Genomic DNA, 21,969 nt, shown 5'->3' on the forward strand with positions numbered 1-21,969 from the left:
ATTGGATTATAAAATAATAATTTGTTAGGTTATTTGGTTATATTTTCCAAAATGTTGCTTTGAACATTCTGGTATTATTAATATATATATTTTTTTGTATTATTTATCAATTAATTATTTATCAATTATTTTATAATAATATTGTACAGCTTACAAATAGCTTATTGAAAATGCGCGCGCGCGCGCGCACACACACACACACACACACACACACACACACACACACACACACACACACACACACACACACACACACACACACACACACACACACACACACACACACACACACACACACACACACACACACACACACACACACACACACACACACACACACACACACACACACACACACACACACACACACACACACACACACACACACACACACACACACACACACACACACACACACACACACACACACACACACACACACACACACACACACACACACACACACACACACACACACACACACACACACACACACACACACACACACACACACACACACACACACACACACACACACACACACACACACACACACACACACACACACACACACACACACACACACACACACACACACACACACACACACACACACACACACACACACACACACACACACACACACACACACACACACACACACACACACACACACACACACACACACACACACACACACACACACACACACACACACACACACACACACACACACACACACACACACACACACACACACACACACACACACACACACACACACACACACACACACACACACACACACACACACACACACACACACACACACACACACACACACACACACACACACACACACACACACACACACACACACACACACACACACACACACACACACACACACACACACACACACACACACACACACACACACACACACACACACACACACACACACACACACACACACACACACACACACACACACACACACACACACACACACACACACACACACACACACACACACACACACACACACACACACACACACACACACACACACACACACACACACACACACACACACACACACACACACACACACACACACACACACACACACACACACACACACACACACAATTATTATTTTATTTAGATTTTTAATTGATTAATGTCTGTAATATATCAATTTGATTGGCCAAGTGTTACAAGAGTTGTTTGCATCATTACAGCAGGTTTTGCACTCTTGTGCATGTTATGTGGCTGGTAATGTGAGCTAAATCATGTGAGTGATTTAGTGAATGAAATTTAAGTTGTTGTATAAAAGCAATATCACACTCGTAATTGGGCTGTTAGACTCTACATCAGCAGGCTGTGGTTATCTATAGCCTCGTACCTGATTACATTCATAATACACACATTCATACTTTTTTAGCGGTCGTGGAGTAGGCCTACTTATTAAAAATAAGTATAAGAGAAGAGAGTACGTGATTTCGGACGCAGCATTTGTTTGATGTTGCTTAAAAGAATAGTTCACAAAAATAAGAAAAGAACATTTTTAGCTCAACAGAGTTATATTAAAAAATATCCTGGCTCTTCCCAACTTTGTAGTGCCTGAGTTTTTGAAGCTCCAAAAAGCACATCCATGAAAGTCATCCATATCAACTCCAGTGGGTTAAAATGCCTTCTGGAGCAAAGCAATTCATTTTTGTAAGAAAAATATCCAAAAAAAAACTTTAGAAATAACCATTGGCTTCCATCAACGGCCGTACGCGTGCTCACGAGAGAGTCGAGTTCATATGACGTAGCGTAAGCTTATTGACAAAGACAGAAGCGCAGAGAAAAGAGCAAAATCAAATGTAGGTCACGAATAAGTCTAAAATGAGAAGTTTTAAAGAAAAATGTCAGAGGATTTCGATATTAGAGCAAAGGAGCTATGTAGATCAGATAACGGAGACATGGGCTGTTTGGAATGGCAACACACTAACTTGCTTACTTACTACTCACACTAACTTGCTTAACTACTCCCCAGTAAACATTGCATAGGCTACTGTATACAACACAATATATATATATATATATTAAGAATAGTGTGTGAAATAGTATACAATATGCAACAAATAATGTTTCAGCGTAAGTGTTGTTACATCGAACATTAATTCATCACAGATGTCCTGGTTGTTATCTTATATGCTAAACAATTTTTTTTAATGTACAAACCCGAGTGAAAATGTTTTTTTAGTCAGTCTAGCCGCGTTTCCATTACCCTTCAAATTGCGCAAATTGAAATTGCGAATTGAAAATACGCTCAATGGAAACACGTCAATTTCGCAAAAACTCTCGTTTATCGCAAAAAAGTTTTTACGCTCGCATGAGGAGGTTTTTCAGCCAATTCGAAAAAGGAATATTTCGCAAAACTGCAATGGAAACAGTTTTTGCGCATTTACAATCACCTGACTTACGCGGTGTGTTTGGGGTCGGTGTACGCAAATAATAATAATTATCATCATTATTATTATAACATTTACTAGGCTACATATTTAGAGACGCTTTTATCCAAAAAAGGAACAAAGCAATTCGTCAAATGTCATTCATAATACGGGTTAGACAATAATAATACAGAGCTGAGATTATCACAAATAAACACAATATTTTGACGCATATAAGTGTGGAGTGTGGAGCGCGCACTACATGGCACGGAGGCGCGGGCGTGAACACTTGCATTTTCCTATTAACAGTGAAACAACTTAATATAGCCTACTCTATAATTTCTGGTCATACAGAAAATAATTATACATGATTTGTAACTACTTTTATTTGTGTAAACAATAACAAGAAAATGTTGTGCTTTTGTAAAATAAAATAAAACAATCAGGCGCGTTTTCATGATCTCCGTGAACTGGAGCGCGAGAACTGAAACAAAATAGCCTATAGCTAAAGCTTGAAATGTCCACTTTAAAACGAACAAATTCGAATCGAAAGCTAATACATTTTGTTCTGATTAAGTAATCCGTATGAAAGGTGCATTTCTCTCTAAAAGAGCATCTGCTTAACAGCGGAGATGGAGATGTTTTTAGCCGAGTTAGAAAACAATAGTAATGGCTCTTCTTATTCAGCACTGCGGGAAAATGTAAATTCCAGGTTCTAATTTGGCTTTAGAAAACCAGTAAAATCAACAAGTTTTCCATATTAATTTGTGAATATTTTAGGCCTACATGTTTAATAAAGGGGAAAAAAGTCATTAAACAAACATCTGAAAATTCGTCGATATTTACTTTTTTGCGCAGCAGTTGGTGTAGCCAGTTCAAATTAAAATTGTGGTGTTCAACTTTGGGTTTTAAAAAGACAACCGTTTATTTTTCGTTTTCAAATTACGGGTTTAAAAAGGAAAAAACGAATGGACACAAAAGTAGCCTACATGGATCGTTTGGAATAGGAGACAGAGTTCTTTATTAAATTCATAAAAGAAACAATAATTAGCCTAGAGGAATACTGGATTCTAAACTTCAAAGAAATGCCACAATCAAAACCTCAGAGCAGAAATGAGGGCGAAACACCCAGAAACTCCTTATATTTCGTTTGGAATATAAGGGTCTTTCCCTGCCATTAATGCTTGGATAACACGTACGTCTCCCTCCATTAAAAATAATAATGTCTAATGCGGTGGCTGTGAGATTATATAGCCTAAACCAACGTCCGCTGCCGTGATTTTTGGAATGACTTTATCGCGAGAGAAAAAAGGACGTTTTAGTCGCATAACATCGGTTAATGGAAACGCCGTCATTTCGCAATAGTTTTGTATCGATATTTAGATAAAAGCGCAAAACATTTGCGCAAATCTGTAATGGAAACGCGGCTAGTGATTCGTAGAAATTTTATCTTAACGTTTATGGGTTATGTATAAACCCAGCCAATTGGGTTAAATTGTAAAATTTCAATGGTCGACTGGCGAAAATGCCGACATAAGATACAGTGAGGTAAGTTAATATTAGGCTATAGCCTACAATATAGCCTATGTGCTATGCAACACTTGAGGGAAATTCTTACAGTTATTTTTTTGCAACAACCTTAAGGGATGGTACCAAACTTCTACAGCAGTACAAATAGGTTCTGTACTCATAAAACGAGGCATTGGAAAGTTTGTAAGTACATCAGGAGTTTATTTAAATAACACTTGCCAAATGGCTTATGCTCCCGCTAACCCAGACATCGAGGTCACTTCTGTGATTTGGGAAAAGCCTGTAAAAGTCTTGGCAGAAAGCAATGCATAAGGATGTAGTGTAAGGATGCCCAGTAGTTAAAACTAAGTTGTCAACACTTAGGAAAAAAATCTACATTTTTTGGGATGTAGGTCTACCCAAAAACTTTTTCAGCAACACAGGTGAGACTTTTACGGGCTTTCCCCATCGGAACACACGAGCCGACGCCGACGAACTATAGCGCTGATGAAAGCCGACTGTGTTGTCGCCTCGCGTCGGGGTAAAAGCTGCACTTGATTGAACAGAGAACTACAGCCGACTGTCAGCTAGAATGCGCGTTCTGCGCCTGCGTGTAAATGTGACAACTCTATTTCTGCAGATATATTCGTCATTCAAAAAGGGAAACCGACGCTGCCGGTGGCAGATACACAAACCGTAAACAAGGGGGTGCGTGGTTAACGTTATACCGTTTTGAATATCAATCCTGCTACACACTTTCTTTATTCCACTCCGCTCATGTTGATATTGAAATATTCACCAAGGAACATTCAGGTAAGATGACGTAACATTAGAACATCCTTCTATCTGTACCGTTTTGACTGCTCGCTGTTTTGCTATTATTCTCGTGCACTGACTCGTTCAGTAAGCTAAACAGCCATTCAGAGTTTCCCTTTTCACCGACGGCCCGACGCTGATTCAGCCATAGACTGTAAAAAAATAGGGATTCAACATGTCATATAGGCCGAAACAAAGCCGACGAGTAACGTTACGTTACCAATTTCAGCCGACGGTGCGGAACACACTGAGAAAACGCCGACGCACAAAAACTGCCCGACTGCCGACCGTCGGCTTGGTGTGTTCCAGTTAAAGCCGACGTCGACGAACTAAAGCTGATGAAAACAAGTGTTGTCGCCGAGCTCGCGTCGGTGTAAAAAGCTGCACTTGAACACAACGAGAGTAGCATACTGCCGAGTGCCGACTGTTAGCTAGAATGCGCGTTACTGCGCCTGCGTGTAAATGAGACGATCTATTTCTGCAGATATATTCGTCATTCAAAAAGGGAAACCGACGCTGCCGATATACAAACCGTAAACAAATCAGTGCCTGTTTACCGTTTTGAATATCAATCATGCTAAACACTTTCTTTATTCCACTTCACTATTGAAATATTCGTCAAGAAACACTCAGGTAAGATGACGTAACATAAGAACAGCCTATCTGAACCAATCAGAGTTCCCTCTTTCACCAACCGCCCGACTCCGATTCAACATGCTGAATTTCAGCCAATTTCAAGGACCAATTTCAGTCGACGGCGCGGAACCCTTTTTTTTTAAACACCTGGCCGACGGCGGTCCGTCACTTAGCTTGGTGTGTTCCAGGCAGGGAAAATATGTGCTTTATAATATGCAACCGGGCTGATTGATGGGAAGCCTCTTCTGTTCGGTGTCGTGAGCAGCAACCACTCCGGTTGAAGGTATGTTGTTATCATTTTGTTTACAGTTTATTTTTTTAAGTACTTAAGTTATAGGCTACTAGTTAGTACTGGTAATAAGGTAACTACATGTTTAGGGATAGGTTTAGGATTAGTAGGCTACCTAGTTATAATAGCCCAGTTATTGAAATTGCTATAATATCAGTAAGCTATAGTTGGCCTATATGCGGAACTGGACTAAAATAAAGTTATACCGTCATTTTTATACATTGCATCTATATTAACATCAATTATTTCCCTCTATGAAATTACTGTGTGACATTTATATACGAATACAGCCCAGAAACATTTTATTTATAAAGCTATTAATAGATAAATAGGACCCATGAGAGTATCACACAATAGGGATGTTCGCCGGAGTCAAATGTGACGTCACGATATGGGCGTGGTCGCGAACTGGTTGGCAGAAAGAACCAAAACATGTTGCAGACTCGCAGCAGTCTACCTGTGTTTTGTCAGCATATGCTAATTATTTGTCCGAAGAACCAAAAAAGAGATATAAGGTTAAGCTTGTATATAACCAGGGTTCATGTTCTCTGCCTGATCAATATCACCTGAGTGAGAATTGGAGCAAAAGCCCGGACACATGGCCAGATTTGACATTCGGCGACATCTATCTGTATCTCATCGACACGCCATCTATGTTTACCAGAGAGTCGATGAAGGCGTACAAATCTTTAGATGCCTATAAATTAAGTAATAATTACGAATATTACTTGTTGTAACTAAGGATAACTGGTAAATATGTTACAACTAGAGTAAAAATACAGGTGTAATTTATCCATGGGCTATATTCAAAATTATCTTACCTCTGATATATAACATTGGTTAACATATACGTAAAATGTATGAATAAAAATACAATAATTTGCCATTAATTTATAAGGGTATGTCAGTGTTATTATACTTCCATTGCTCAGTCACAGCATGCACAAAAAGTTATGTAAACAAACACTTTGACACGTCTTCCGCGGTATTTTGTACAGTTATTCATTGATTAATTAACCCATCAATGAGATAGAACCTACTAGTAACATTTATTTACAAAATTAGTTTTAATTTTTAACGCAAAATGTAGGTAGCAGACGCGATCGTGGTCCGCTGGCTCCCATTGTTTTCCGCTGGGTATAGACGCCTAATTGCAGAAATTCAAAGCTTTCTTTCTTGATTCAGGCTGTTTAGGTACGCGGTAGAAGCTCTTGGCGTTATTACTCTTATCGAACCTGTTAACACAGCCGATCACAAAGCACGATACAACCATTTTCTTCTGTGTTTGCGCTGCGCTTTAAGCGGTCATTACTTTTCTTCTGCCAACCAGAGCGCGTCGTGACGTCACGGCGAAGATCCCTATAGGCTACACTTAGCCTACTCTTTTCTGATCGTCCTACGACCTTGAAATAAAATGACGTGTGACAGTGTTTTTATATAGGCTAGTTTATCACTATCTATCTATGAACGCACAAAAAATCATGGACATGTTTGAAAAAGACTAAATGGTCATTAAAATAATAAATATGAAAATACCCATTAAAAGTTTGATAAAAGTAAGTAACTATGTCTGAAAACATTGTTCTCAGCAACTAAATAATACACAGCCCTATATACATTTATATAGATAAATTGGCATATATTGGCTACACAAATTACAGATAGTTTATTTTTATTTATTTACAACAGACTATGGTCATGCTCACACAGCAATTTTAAAAGAACACCGTAAAGGAAGATATTTTGAAGACAATTTTGGGTAAACTAATCCCTTTAATTTATGTAGATTTTCACAGGCACAGTTCAACATCAGAACAGGACTTCTTTCGGACTCTGCTGAATCCAAGGTGCTTCATGTCAATGCTACTGTCACAAACTGCTCTGAGACACGAAGGTTGAGGATACAAATGCAGTATTTATTTAAAGGGTAATCCAAATCCAGGCAAGGGTCATACAGTAACAGATAAGGACTGAGGCAAAGAAAGAAATCCAAGGGAACAGGCAGAGAATCACTCAGAAATGTAGTGAGACCCATACAAGACTCCACATGGAATGAATGTACATGGTTTAAATAGGCTGAGACTGACAAGGTAATGAGACACAGGTGGATGCAATCAGGGATGATGAGTCTGGGCAGTGAATTATGGGGAATGTAGTTTGTGAGGGAATGACAATAGTCTGATGTGGAGTGCCCTCTGGTGGCTCTCAAGGGCTCTCCAGCTGGTGACCGTTACAGCTACACTACAAAATACTTATTTTCATCTACAAGATCGACTCCCGCCCTCTCTGTATTTTTTTCTTACATGATGTCAGCATGTGTTGGGGTATTGGTGTTACTCTTATGGTGTGATTTTTAACTGTTCTATTTCTTTATTCTTTTTTAGATCACTCAGGACTTTGGTAAATTATTCCCACATGATGCTAGAGAAAAAACGTTTTGAGCTTTGGGGACATGCGTCACAAAGAATACTTGCATATTGCAAGGGGGAGAAGAGAGATTTGCATCTTCTACTGATTCAGGGTAACATTTTTTTTCCCCGCTGAGAAAACCTGCATAAAATAACTGTTTTTTATTTATGGTAAGTTGTAAAATTGTACATGCTGTACTACTGACAAGCACACAGACAGACACACATTTTTAGCAATATCATACAAGCAAGAGTACTGTAAAGACCCACAGCCACTAGTATCAAAGTATGCAGTTGTGATTGATGTGTAAATTAATTTACACACCTCTGAGCATGTGAGGTAAAGACACCCACAATAAATGCCTTTTCAAAAGTGCTTCTGTTGTAACCTCTGCAGTGTAAATTAGACATTAGACTCATGGAGTGTGATATAATCAGATACAAGACCACACAAATCACAGCCTGCTGATCTCTAATGGCTGAGTCTAATGGATCAATTACCAATGTGTTATTACTTTTATACAGTTAACAACTTACACTTCATTCAATAAATCATTGATTCACACTACTCGCATTACCCAACTCAATTTTCACCAACTACTAGCATAAGAAAAAGTTAAAAAATCACCATGCTTAATTCATAGACTCACAGCATGTCTGTAATGATGCAAACACCACTCTTGTAACACAGCAATCAATCAAATTGTTAAATTACAAATATTAATCCATTGTTACGACACTTTGAAAGACTGCTACCTGCTTTCCCCCCTTCTTTTTTGGAGATTAATCTATTTTTCATTCTGTTTAATGTAAAGACACTCGTGGAGACTCTTGGAGCATTAAAAACCTGCCAGATATCCTTCCTCCAAGATGGTTCAGTCTTCTTATCAGGCAAAACAAGCATTTCTGGATTTGCAGCCTGTAAGTACAGTACATCTTTTAACTTTTTTAGGTGAATACAATACTTAAAATAACTAATTATAGGTGGGTGTACCAAAACAACACAAATAATTCTCTTAAGATTTATGGTAGATAATGCTCTGCATATTAGGTACATATACTATATTTTGTCAGGGAAAAAAAGTTATTGATATGCTATGATTTTATTTGTCAAGAGAATATATTTTATATGACTAACTCAACCCAGCCAGCTTCGAAATTATATATTGGATGTTTTAGATAAAGCAGATACGTCTGTCACAATCATGTTAGTTTGGACTTATGGTCTGCCTTCGTCACTCATTTGTTGTCACGGACACTAAATATGTTCAGCTGTGCACTCATCAATCACCATCTTTATCACCAGGGGCGCAACTACCCAGTGTCAGAGGGGTATGCAGCAACAAATTAGGCGCTCCCCACCCCCCAAACAAACAAACAACAACAACAACAACAAAAAAGAAAAAAAGTGTCCAATGTAATGAGTGAGGAACGAGTGAGAGTTAACATATAAAATAAGTACAAAATTGCTATTTATTAATAAAATTGAACTCTGTCCCTCTAGGGGGGTTCGGGGGCATGCCCCCCCGTAAGAAAAATTTGTGCTTTTTAATGTTAAATTCATCAATCTGGTGCACTTTGAGAGTTCAAAATTAAAAGCTCCAACCCATATTCAGTGTGCAAATTAAACAAAGAAAAATGCAAACCTCTTTTAGTTACAGTGTCTGTCTACATTACACTACATAATAATAGTTATAATATTAATCCCATGATAGTAATAGCCATATATTTTTAAACAAATGCACTGAAAAATAAAGGAAACTTTCATAATTAGTTTTGTACTAATTTCTATACTTCACAATAAAGATGTGATTGGGTCAGTCCAGTGTCAATCAAGAAAAGAACCAATGGGCCGCTGATCTACGTGTTTCATGAAAAATGTCAGAAAAAAAACCTAACACTGACTTTTTTTTTAACCAATGGATTAGGCTACACCGGCACTAACCCAGCATCGCCGAACGAAAAAACGAACGGGCCTCCGATGTAGCAGCTACGAGTTTTATGGGCTGTTAAGACAAAAAAAAAAGTAGGCCTATTAGATGTATCGGCCCAAAAAGGACCGGGAATCTCCCGGTAGCCCCGATGGCCAGTAGGCTATGCGTGGACGTCACACTTTAAATCCTACCTGTTGCCTTTCACCATCCACTTATTTAGCTGCTGTCTCATCAATTGACATGCCATCTCCCTTTTCAGTCTTTCTTTTTCTATCTTTAGCCCCGACAGCTTTTTTACTTTATCCATCTTTATCGACGACATCTACTCGTACCTGCTCGCTCAGCGCTCACACCGCCCCCGCCCGCTCGCGATATTATCCCCCCTCTTCTTTCAAAATTCTATGATGGAATCTTATGAGGGCGCCTACTCTAGCCAGTTAGTCCTCTAGTCTAGAGGGTTATATAACATTGAGGAAATGCAGAAATTATTTAGAAACGCACAACAGCAGCTCACAAATAGAAATTCTAATTTAAAAAAAAAATTTAAATATTTTTTTTTTACCATTGCTTTGGCGCCCCCGCTGGTGCTGCGCCCCTATGCGCCGCATATAGCGCATACCCACTTTTTGCGCCACTGTTTATCACCTGTATTTGTTCAGTTCTGTTTCAGTTCGGTGTCCGCCTCCAGTTCACTCATGCCACACTCTTCACGAAGATGAAATGTCATGTGGACCGCGTTGAGTTTTTAGTGTTCTTGACTTGTATTTAGCAGATGCTGGCATATATAATAGGTCATCCAGGCATTCCATGCATAGGGAAATTTACATACTAGCACAGTATACATACTGGATACTGCAAAAATAGTAAGAGTAGTATGATAGTAGGCATATGCCATTTTCGAACACGGCCATGCAAAATGTGCAGTGCTGGATGTTATCCAGGACAGGTTTGAAAACCCCTGTACTAGTATACAGTGTACAGTATGTATACAGTAGTATACAGAATATAGTATGCATAAATTGCTTAAACGTTATAGTGTATACAAGTGCATTATAGATTTATAGTCCATACTGTTCTATAGATGGATGAATACTACATTTATAAAACATACTAGATGTGCAATCTAAACGGCAAAATTAATGACTGTTTTCAGTGATCAAACATCTCAAGTATCAAACATGTGTTCATCTTCTATTTCATTCAAACTCACACTATTTATTGAGCCAATGTTATGTCGCACTTAGTCAGGCAGCCCAAACAAACAGACAGATTGCAAATATCACAGATAGATAGATAATGTGTTTTACAAATTGTTTTAAAGGGCCACACGTATAATTGTTTTACATTTACTGTCCACGATGATACTTGATACATACCACTTATTAATCTTTATTAGCTATTATTAGTGTTTTCCGATGCCAGAGGTACTGATCATGTACTGCTCTGGTAATGTTTTCATCAAGATAGCTAATATTGTGCTGTTGGTGTTTACTACCATCTAGCGTATGAAGAGTGGAATTGCAACTGAATTTACGTCAGTAGATGGTCTGTTATGCCATTATCATTATACTAGCCTGATCCTTATTTAGCCAATTCATTAAAATATAAACTTCATCGTCTAGATTGGATCATTGGTATTTCTATAATTCCACGTCTTTGAGTTACAATATACCTTTTCATAAGTCCTTATACCGGTATGTGAAATTTAAGCTGCTAATAAAATTAATTTAAATCCCATCTCTCTTTTTATCTAAATTCCTGCCCTTGCTATTCTCACAGAGATTTATTTACTGAATAAGGCTAAGAGGGTTTTATTACACTGAATATTTGTGTAGGAATCCACATTGTGAACAATAATAGATTACGTTTTATTATACTACATTGTAGGCCTACTAGATAAGGCCACCTAGTGGCTCTGGGGATCAGAAACACCTCTTAATCATATCTGTTTAGTAACAATGGTAATTCCATTAAGGATGTAGAACTTTGTCAAATCTTAAGTCAAGAATTAAGAATCTTCTGTAATACAGCCCCTGCCTTTATCACAGATATTAATATCCAGAGAGTGATCATAAATACTAATTTAAGTTCAAGTTGTGTGATGCTATATTTAATACAACTTTGTATTTACCACCTTCCTAAACTAAATGTGATGACCACTTTCTGACCACTTCTCCAGTACAGAGAGAGCAGTGACAGAAAGATTCTGGTGCTCAGATCTAAACAAACAGAAGGCCTACAAGCACTAGCACTTTATAAAAGAATCCCATTGACATTCCCAGATCACAAAATGCTGTTTGTATGGATGCTCAAACAGTTTAGACGTGATTACTTATGTTTTCCCTGGAAGGTGATTACTTTGCCACTCTTGGCAGCCATTGTCACAGTCTGGTGCTTCCCATTCATGCAACCGGACCACTGGCACAAAGGAACGAAGTGCTCGATTGATGACAGTCCTCAGTGGGCCAAAGGAAGACATTAAAACTACTTGTATGGGGCTCTTTCAGGAGATTAACTTACTATGAGGGCTACCTGCCATGGACCCATTGCTTGTATTCACGAAGCCAGTACAAAGGCCTTTATTTTTTAGCCAAGGCCACAGCTGCATGAAAGCCAAGACTGAATAGGGTAATGACCACAAAAAACAACAAACCTCAAGTGTGTAAAAATAAAGTGTCTTCTTAGATGTAAGCCTCCTTTCAGAGGAAGGTGATTCCGCCATTGAGGATAGCAAATACCACCGGTCTAATTAATTTCAGAGGAGTGGTGTTGTAAGGAAAGACGGCATAAAGGAACAAAGTAGACTTTAATTAAATCTCCCTATCTGATAGGCAGCCCTGAAACATACACATCACATGGCCGGTCTAGCAGGAGGTGTCTGACTTGCTGTCTGTCTGGGCCCCAAACATACGACGGATCGAGCACAAAGACTGCAGACGGAGACAGAGCGGCATTTCAGAAGATTTACACTGACTCGGCAGTTCTAAAACATGAAAAAGAAGAACAAATTTAAAGGAATTATGACATTTCTGGCTACATTACATCAAAACCAATCAATCCACCACACATTTATTTAGCTATTTACATAAATACACGTTAAAAAAAAGACCGGTGATAATGATGTTGTAGTTGAGAGCACCAGAAGAAGAGCACCAAAGGGTTGATCAGCAGGATTAGTGCAGGTCACCCTTCACCCCGTTACACATAAAGACTATATGGAGAGCTTTGTGCCAGCACTCAGAAGTCCATCAAAGCCCCATTCGCTGTGTCCATCTCTACCTCCTGGAGGGTGTGCGCGACCACCCTGGCCTCAAAGAAAACACTGCACACTATTTTGGACAATAGTGATAGTGTCTGTTTGAGAGTGAGAGAAAGGAGGGAGTGCCTCAGAGGCCAGTAAGAACGCATGTGTGTGCACATTGAGGTGAAATTACGCCATTATCTCACGGTTGTAGCCGAGAAAGCAAGGCGACTGAATAGAGTCTTCTTGAAGACACGCAGCACCACGTAGAGCGCACCAGAGGGAGGGCCCGGGCGCTTTGCTCGTGCTTACTGAGTGGAAATGCTCTGACAGGTGTGCCATTGTACGAGTAAGGGTGTGTGAGCGTTAAGAACGTTCCAGGGGAGTCTCGTGTCTGCTGGTAATGTGTTTATCGCCAGTGTTTTTTTTTGTTGCCTCTCCTCCTCCTGTCTACTTCCGCCATCCCCTCAGGAACTGGTTGAAAAGAGAAAGCCTCTCTTGCACAGTTGGCTGGACCTCTTCTAATGAGTCAGACAGGCAGCGCTAGTCACCATTCAGACCCACAGACAGGTCAGAGAATGAGCAGAGAAGGAGGAAAAAATGGTGTGAGAGCAAGAACGAGAGCCCTACGTGACAGAAAGCAGGAAGCGGTGAATAGTGACCATTCTACAGGAAGCACTAAAGGTGTTTGGATCCGTTTAGGCCCTAGGCCTCGATCGGCCCGATTGGATGTATGCTGGATGAAGCTGTGGGTAAGAGCGGGTAACTATCTGTTTGCTTCACTGTTGATATATGTAGCTTCCTGACTGGTACCTAAGCTTCTTGTGTAGTTTTCAGACATTGATCCAATGATACTCTACAATTAGGCCTGATAAAATTCAAAACTTTAGCAGAATACGAAGATCGAATTAAAATAACTCTTTTGGTGATCTCCTAAATGTAATATTAATTAAATATAGAGGTATTTGTTTGACAACGATTCAAGTTATTTCCGCTGCAGTTCTACATGTGGCCACTGGATGTCAGGGTTCGCTCACCGCTGAGGCGCGTCTGCTCGCAGCCCCTTGGGGAGTTTTAGCGAGCGCACGTGGTGTGACAGCTTCCCTAGGAAGTTTGGGTGACATTTGCTTCACTTAATGACACAAGCTAATTAATCATTAGCGATCCCAGAGGTATTCCTTTTAGAGAGGCTTTGTCGTGCCTTCTCCCAGCAGGAGGCCGCAGCCCCAACATGTTATGTATGCATATGTTTAATTGCCGTGCTCCACACTGAAGACATTTTAATTTTCTGTTTATATGTTCGGATTGGACTCGGGTTGTTGTTCTCGATTGCCAGCCTAAATAAGCCATATAATATTAAGTGTCTGTTATGTCATACATTTGTGAGATTGCCATTTAAGCAACTGAAGCTCAACATACACTCTTAAAAATAAACGTTCTTTATTGGCATTGATGGTTCCGTGATGAACCTTTTACATCGATGGAACCTTTCCATTGCACAAAAGGTTCTTTATAAAAATACAATATTAAAATGTTCTTTTGATTATTAAAATGGTTAGGCTATTTTAAGAACTGATTGCTGAAAGGTTTTTTGGAAAACCCAAAGAACCTTTCTATGGCAATGCTGTGAAAAAAACCTTTTAGAACCTTTATATCTCGGCCTAAAACATGAGTGTTTTGCTCTGTGAGGTTGTTTTTTCAAAGTTTGCTGAGTTGAGGCAGACATCATTAACCATTAAAAGTTCAATTTAATCTTGAAAGAGGGTGTCAGAGACTCCAATCTGGCTGAAACTAGAAATGTGTAGAAAAGTTGTTCAAAATAGTTTGAAAGTTCTTGGAGCTTCTCTTTATGAGTTCTGGTGGAGGACTCCACTCATTTGTGTATCTATGAAGATAGGCAGCTGGGTCTTATTTTCAATATGTTTCTATTATGTATCTCATAAGCAGGCTGTTTGTTAGGGGTTGTCATGGAGAGACCTGACCTTCTGGGGTAAAGTAGCTTTAAAGCGTGCCGATGGTCGAGCACCCATGGAAAAACATGAGATTTTCCTTTAATTTGAACCATAAGTAAAAAAAAAAAAAAAAAAAAAAATCAACTTCTCTGATTTGTGGATCTCACATCGGGTTCTGGCGGTTTGTAATACACACAATTCTACCATATATTTACCATGACAACATAACGGCCTGATACAAAAGCTTGTGCTTTCTGTTTTTTTGCACAATGATACATTTTAAGTAATTAACTCCAAAATTAAGTGTAGGCACCCACTGGCAGAAACATAAATTGGTGCCTAGAATGAACCATAGTGCTTGGTGTAGTTTTCTGTGCACCTCTCCTTTGCTGGCATGAGGGTTGTGTGTTATTCAGAACTGAATTGAGAGTAAATTCCTGGCTTTCAATTGAGGAATTGAGCAAATATAATCCAGAATTGCAATTTGAATTGGAATGTATGAAAATAGAATTAAACAAATTGAACTGTAATTTTGATTTGACAAATAAGTTTAAATCCCTAAAGATTTATAGCCATAAAGACTGGATGGATGGGTAGATTGGTAGATTGATTTCTCCGGGAAAATGCGGTTAAAAACTTCCTGGTCATCATACCTTTCTGTCTGCCCCCAAAAGAAAATGTGTTTTCAGTATGCCCACTCTGCAAAACTGGTAGAGGGGCTCATCAATAAATTAATTTTTTTAGCTTTGTAAGCAAACCCCCCTACTGATCATGGCACACTATGTCCAGCTGCTACTGGCAGCAGAGAATGCCAACAAAACAATTAATCAGTCATGTACTCTTTGTCTACTCTACACTTTTTGTGAAGGAATTGCACATTTTGACTTAAATGTCAAGATTTTTTCACAACTCCAAAAAGTTTTTTCCATACAATGTCACCTTTTGGTGTGTCTGCCATTTTGTGAATGTAGGGCCGAGATGTAGTGGTATACTTATTGTGCTCTCCATTAAATGTGAGCTGCCATAAAGGAGAATGAATTATTCTCTTTCATAGCCATCTCATCATTAATATGCAAAGGAGAGCTAGGCCTTTCCCACTCTGCCAGGTGCCATTTAACATCACTTGGATGTACAAGGACTTCTTCATATCCACTTAAATCAGGGGAAGATTTAATTCCAGCACAGACAAAAAGTAATTAAGTCGCTAACTAGCCACACTTTTAGTGCACATATCACCAAATGGCTTCAGTGAGTGGGGGAATTGCATTGTACATTAACGAATCCAATGAAGCACTTTTAAAAACAACAAGACTTACTCAATTTGTTAGAAATAGGCTACACAGAGAAGTTGATGTCCCAAAGGACTACTAATAAGATGCATAATGCAATCCCAAATTAAAATGGGATTGGATTTTTCAATTCACAATTCACTTGGCGAAGTCAAAAAGTCAGCACTTCAAAAGTTAATCATATTACCTTTCTTCACTCCTCATTCATATCTATTCTTTTGGCATAATGGAGTCAAACCACACCTGGTGCCAACAACCTGACATGCCCTAAGTGTCTGTGAGCCCACCCGTGGCGAGCCGGATGGAGGCATTCAAACAAATCACCATATTCGAGGACCTGGAAGTTCTGCCGCCACAAGCACAGGAACACCTCATTCCCTGGAGAGCTTCATCTGGAAGCTTTCAGACCCTCCCCGCCTCCTCGCGAATCATTGGGTCATCTCCAATTACGCGACATTCGGGCACAACAAGGTGCGGTGCCTCAGAGTTACCTGCCCCCTCTCGGTTGTTTGTGCCCAGAAACATATTTAGACATGCACGCTACATGCGCTTACGTCTCAGCAGGAGGCCACCGTGAGACACATCAAGACGAGTAAGGCTTATCTCGAACAGTGGAGCCTACATGTCCCCGCATGACACACACAGTCAGCGAGCAAAGAGCCTGCTTATCAACGATGAATCAACATCATTGCCTGTCAAAAGTTCAATTTAAACTTGAAAGAGGCTGCCAGAGACTCCGATCCTGCTGATACTAGTAACGTGTGAAGCAGTTATGAAATAGTTTGACACTTTGCAGAGCCCTTTCCGGCTGAGGCCTCCATTCACTCGGCATCTATCAAGCTTGATGCGTGAAATCACCTTTTGGAGTCAGCAAGTGGGGAAATTTGTAACGGAGCCCTGAAGGATAGCTTATTTACACAGTTGTTTATGGTTAATCAAAGTGCAGCAAACTTTCACTCTCTATGGCATTGCCGCCTTTTAGCAATGGCTCTTTCAAGATATTGTGGGGTGGGGCATGGTGTTGGGTGTGATTCTCTATCTTTGGGAACCCCGCAATTACATCTGGCACAACTCTGCATGAAGTAACGCTTCATAAGCCTTTGTGCGACCGTGCTTTGAAGCGCCCGGGCCCTCTGTAAGTTGGCTTTTTGTCTCCCTCGTATCCCCCTTTCAACCCCCCTTCCCCACCCATTGGAGACAGAAGACAGAATGCGATGTGTCGTCTTTGCTTGCCGCACAAAAGCTCAGTGCATTTGACACACCTTGGCCAGCACAAAGGATAAAAAGCGAGGCAAGGCTTGGACACGCAGGACGCCGCTGCTAGGCCCGATAAAGACGCTTCAAAAAGTCGAGCCATGAGGAGCCAGGGCCCTCTTCTTCTCCCTCTCTTTCTTTTTTCCCAAGACCCTGCAGTGCCAGAGAAAGAAAGAAAGAAAGAAAGAAAGAAAGAGATTCAAATTTCAGCCTTCATATATTGATAGGCACATATCTGAATGCAAATAGAGGTGAATGATAGTAAAATGGGATAACATGGGAATTCTGATGCACATGTGTGTATTCATGAGTGTACATGTGTGTGTGTACAGAGATCAATTTTCATTCAAGTTCAGTAAAAACTGAAATCACCTATATTAGTCAGTCAGTGTTCATGAGGAAAACCAGGAATATTTTACTTTTTATTTTAAAATCAGTATGAAATGAAACTTCACCCTACCCATTTTCTAAATGCATCTTATTGATTTTATTGTGAACAATTAATCCGCGATTGTTTTATATTCAAACTTTTTTGACCTTGTAATTTTTAGCCAAAATGTCAAAACTCGATCTTCCGGTGAAACGTCAGACTTCTCTGTAGTGATGTATGCCAGACTTCTCCAATCATTTAGTCATCTTAAACCACAACCCTCCACAATTGTCTACAAGCTCACATTAATTTTTGAATGCAACATCCACATGTCAAAATCCATTTAACAACTGCTGGACAGAAAGTGTCAGCGCTAAATTTTTCGTTTACACATGGATGTACATCACAATACTGAAAAAATGTCACTACTTCCATTACATCACAATTTGTTGTCCACAATTTGTTGTCCACAAACATCAAACAAAATTTGTTGTCATGCCAACATACTGTAGCGCCCTAAATTCTAAAATTTTAAACAGCTCAAATTATACACGTTTTTAAATTTTTAAATAAAGAATTAATGCAAGGGCTGTTATAAAATAATAATAAAATTGATCTTAACTTGTAATGAACCTTGAATATTCCATTAATAAACATAATAAAGGTTTTGAAATTTAAGGACCAGGTTTAGGGTACGGGATTAAAAATAAGTCACTGGAAAGTCACCACCACGATAAAAAGTGTGTTTTTTAATTGAAAGAAGGGAATTGGGAAAACATGGCTGCCTCTAATGGATGGTTAATGGGCTGCCCTTTGACTAACCTGTATTCTGGACTCAGAGCCAGTGAACCCTACACTACACTGCATTGCTGGCATCGATTGGTGGGACAGAGAGAAAAACTCTATTTTACAGTAACGTTCTACCAGATCAATCTGCCTGGCCTGTCAAAAACTCTCTAAGGGGGTCCCATCCAAAGACAGAGTGACATTGCGTGTTATCACAGGCATCATGTGATGCATTAGTCTACCATGGAAAGCACAGTTTATCTTTGTGAATGTGTTTGTGTACATATATGCATACATGCGTTTAAAATGAAAGACAACCAATCCTTAAATTCCGAAAATTTTGAGGTCTGTCCATTAAACCATTTTGAATCCCACTGCAGATAAAAAATGAATTGCAGAGCTTCGGTGGAGAGAAAGATCAACAGTGAATAAATGCTGGACTGTTCCAAAACTATTGTATGATTTCAGAAAGGTTTTTTTTTTATCTTACTTTATACTAGGTGTCTTTAACTATGTACTAACATTTAAATGAATAATTTGATACTATGAACTTGTTATTTATATGTTTTTACTTTGTCCTTATATTATTATAATTACCTGCATGTGATTTAATCTGTAATTAATTTCTGTAATACAGCAATAATTACACTGTTGACCTGTCCCTAACTTTACCCATATCCCACCTCAATAGCAGCACAAATGTTTTGCAATACAACATAAATACATTGTTCTTGTTTTTTGTTGTTCTTAATGTAAGTACATATTAAAGTACGTTTTTGACAATTCTTTGTCTTGAAAGCTATCATCACTATGAACTGCCGTTCTATTTTTCAAAGACTCTTCATTTGTGTTGCATGGAAAAATAGCATACAGGTTTAAAAAAAAACAGGGTGGTTGAAAGAATGAGTGACATCATGAATTATAGTTTTTATTCCTTTTAATTTAGAGCCATGTTATTTCATAAGTTGATCTAACTGCTAAAAATTCAGTCAGATAAAATGTACCACTTTTTTTCTACTTCTAATTCCCCTCTCCCTCTTTTTCCCTGTCTTTCTCTCTGTCTCCCTCTTCTCAACTGAAACAGATGGCAATTTATGCTGAGCACAATCAGGACTATTCAGCGTTGGGTAGGCTGGTCCTCCCCACAGGAGTGAGGCCCAATCACAGTCCTAATGAACACATTGAGAGCTGTCTGCTCCAAATGAGTCCCAGTAGGAGCCGGCCCACAGGTACCCCCTGCCCGCTGGCATCACCACACACACGCGTACTGGCACAACACAGCACAGAGCTTCTCTAGCAGCACTTTATTCAATCAAGATTCTTATCTCCAGCTGCCAACATTCCAAAAGTGGAAAAAACAACAATAGGGATATAAGTTACATGCAGCAAGTTGTGGATTGACAGATCGTATTTGTACATGGGAACACGAATTAACAAATGGCAAACAAAAATTTCATGGGACTCATGAGTAGAACTATCACATTTTCTCTGTAAAATGTTCTCAAAAGCTGCATTTGGGTCAAAGACATGACACTTTTTTTATCACATCTTATTTATTCATTAAAATGCAGTTCACAAATAATGACTAGAATGCATATCTTCTATGATATTAGAAAAATGTGTGAGTTTGGTATAATATTGTATTATTTCATTGAAAGAAAATGAGAGAGGACCCCTGTAAGCCCTTGTGACTTTGTGTTGAGGTGAGGACAATAAGTCACTTAAAATATATAATGTGACCTTTTTATTTAAAACAAAAAAAAAAACTGTAAATTGGATAATGTAAATTTCCTATATTTATAAGGGTGGATATTGTAATAGATCTAGCCTTAAATTACCACAAAACTGCTCCGAGACACAGGGTTGAGGATCTAAACAGAGATATTAAAGGTAAATCCATAGAAGTAATCCAATGTAAATCCATGTAGTGGAGGCCTGGCCTGGTCCATGTATTGGAGGCAGTACTGGGGAGTGAGGCAGATCAGGGCGCCAAGGAGGAGTGGGCAGAGTAGATGGCCAGGGCAGAGCAGACTGGGTAGGTGGCCAGGGTGGAGCTGATGGGATGATCCCCGCTGCGATCTGGGCAGGCAGAGGGTTTATTAACGACCTCAGTGGTTGTATCAGGAGAGACAGAAAACTCAGGGAAGACCTCCGTGTTCGTATCAGGGCAGACAGGAATCTCAGGGGCGACTTCCATGGTCACATTAGGGCAGAAATGGTTGTGTCAGGACTGGCAGGAAACTCAAGGGCAACCTCCGAGGTTGAGACAGGAAAGGGAGGGAGCTCATGGGGCTGGAGCCAACGTGGGACTGAGCTCTGGGGCTTGAGCATGTTCTGGAGCAGACTTATGGGCTGGAGTGGACTCTAGAGCAGACTCAAGGGCTGGAGCTGGCTCAGGAGCGGACTCATGGGCTGGAGAGGGCTCAGGAGCCTCTGTAAGAGCTTAGACCGTGTGTGCAGCCCAAACACACAAAATGGCTTCTGCCATTAAAGGAAGTGCAGCCGCAGCCTCTAGGGTGACCAGACTTAGGACAACTGGGCTCTGAAGTGTTGAGACTACCAGGGAAGGCAGCTGCTCTCACTGACATTATAACCAAGTTAGATGCCAGACTCATGAGCAACGTTCATAACGACCGGAAACTCTGGCATGGCACCCTTGATGGCTGGAGACTCTGGCGTGGGGATCACGACGGCTGGAGACTCTGGCGTGGCGTCCACAAAGACTGGAGACTCTGGTGTGACGTCCATGACGGCTGTAAACTCTGGCATGGCATCCATAATGGCTGGAGTCTCAGGCGTGCCGTCCATGACCGCTGGAAACTCTGCCATGGCATCCGTGATGGCTGGAGACTGGCGTGGCATCCATGATATGAAGAGGCTCAGGTCTTGGGAACACCGGACTGGAAAGCGCTGAGTGCACAGGACTTGCCACCATCAAAGCTGAAATTGCTGGAGATTGTGATGGGCCAAGCTCTGTGGCCACCGGAGCTTGATGCATACACCCAACCCCCCAAAAAACAAAAAATTGTTTAGGGGAAGCATCC

The 21,969-nt window shown here is 39.9% G+C and overlaps 1 protein-coding gene across 7 annotated transcripts in view; it reads left to right on the plus strand.

The window, feature by feature from the left end:
- Nucleotides 1–5,474: 5,474 nt before the first annotated feature.
- Nucleotides 5,475–21,969, plus strand: part of LOC307007972 (uncharacterized protein) — a 96,709-nt gene continuing 80,214 nt past the window's right edge. For 4 of the 7 annotated variants that reach the window (XR_013799726.1, XR_013799727.1, XR_013799728.1 and 1 more), the window contains exons 1-4: nucleotides 5,475–5,685; nucleotides 8,076–8,270; nucleotides 8,915–9,020; nucleotides 20,010–20,154. Coding sequence is in view for 4 of the 7 variants with exons in the window: in XM_079630518.1 (XP_079486644.1) it covers nucleotides 8,970–9,020; nucleotides 20,010–20,154 (196 nt within the window). In the remaining 3 variants the exon portion in view is untranslated. Of the gene's footprint in view, nucleotides 5,686–7,417; nucleotides 7,782–8,075; nucleotides 8,271–8,913; nucleotides 9,021–13,955; nucleotides 14,027–20,009; nucleotides 20,155–21,969 lie in introns of those variants that run through there. The other 3 variants (XM_079630516.1, XM_079630517.1, XM_079630519.1) reach the window with 3 other exon arrangements.

This window comes from Phoxinus phoxinus, assembly GCF_949152265.1.
Source record: "Phoxinus phoxinus genome assembly, chromosome: 12".
Taxonomy (NCBI): Eukaryota; Metazoa; Chordata; class Actinopteri; order Cypriniformes; family Leuciscidae; genus Phoxinus; species Phoxinus phoxinus.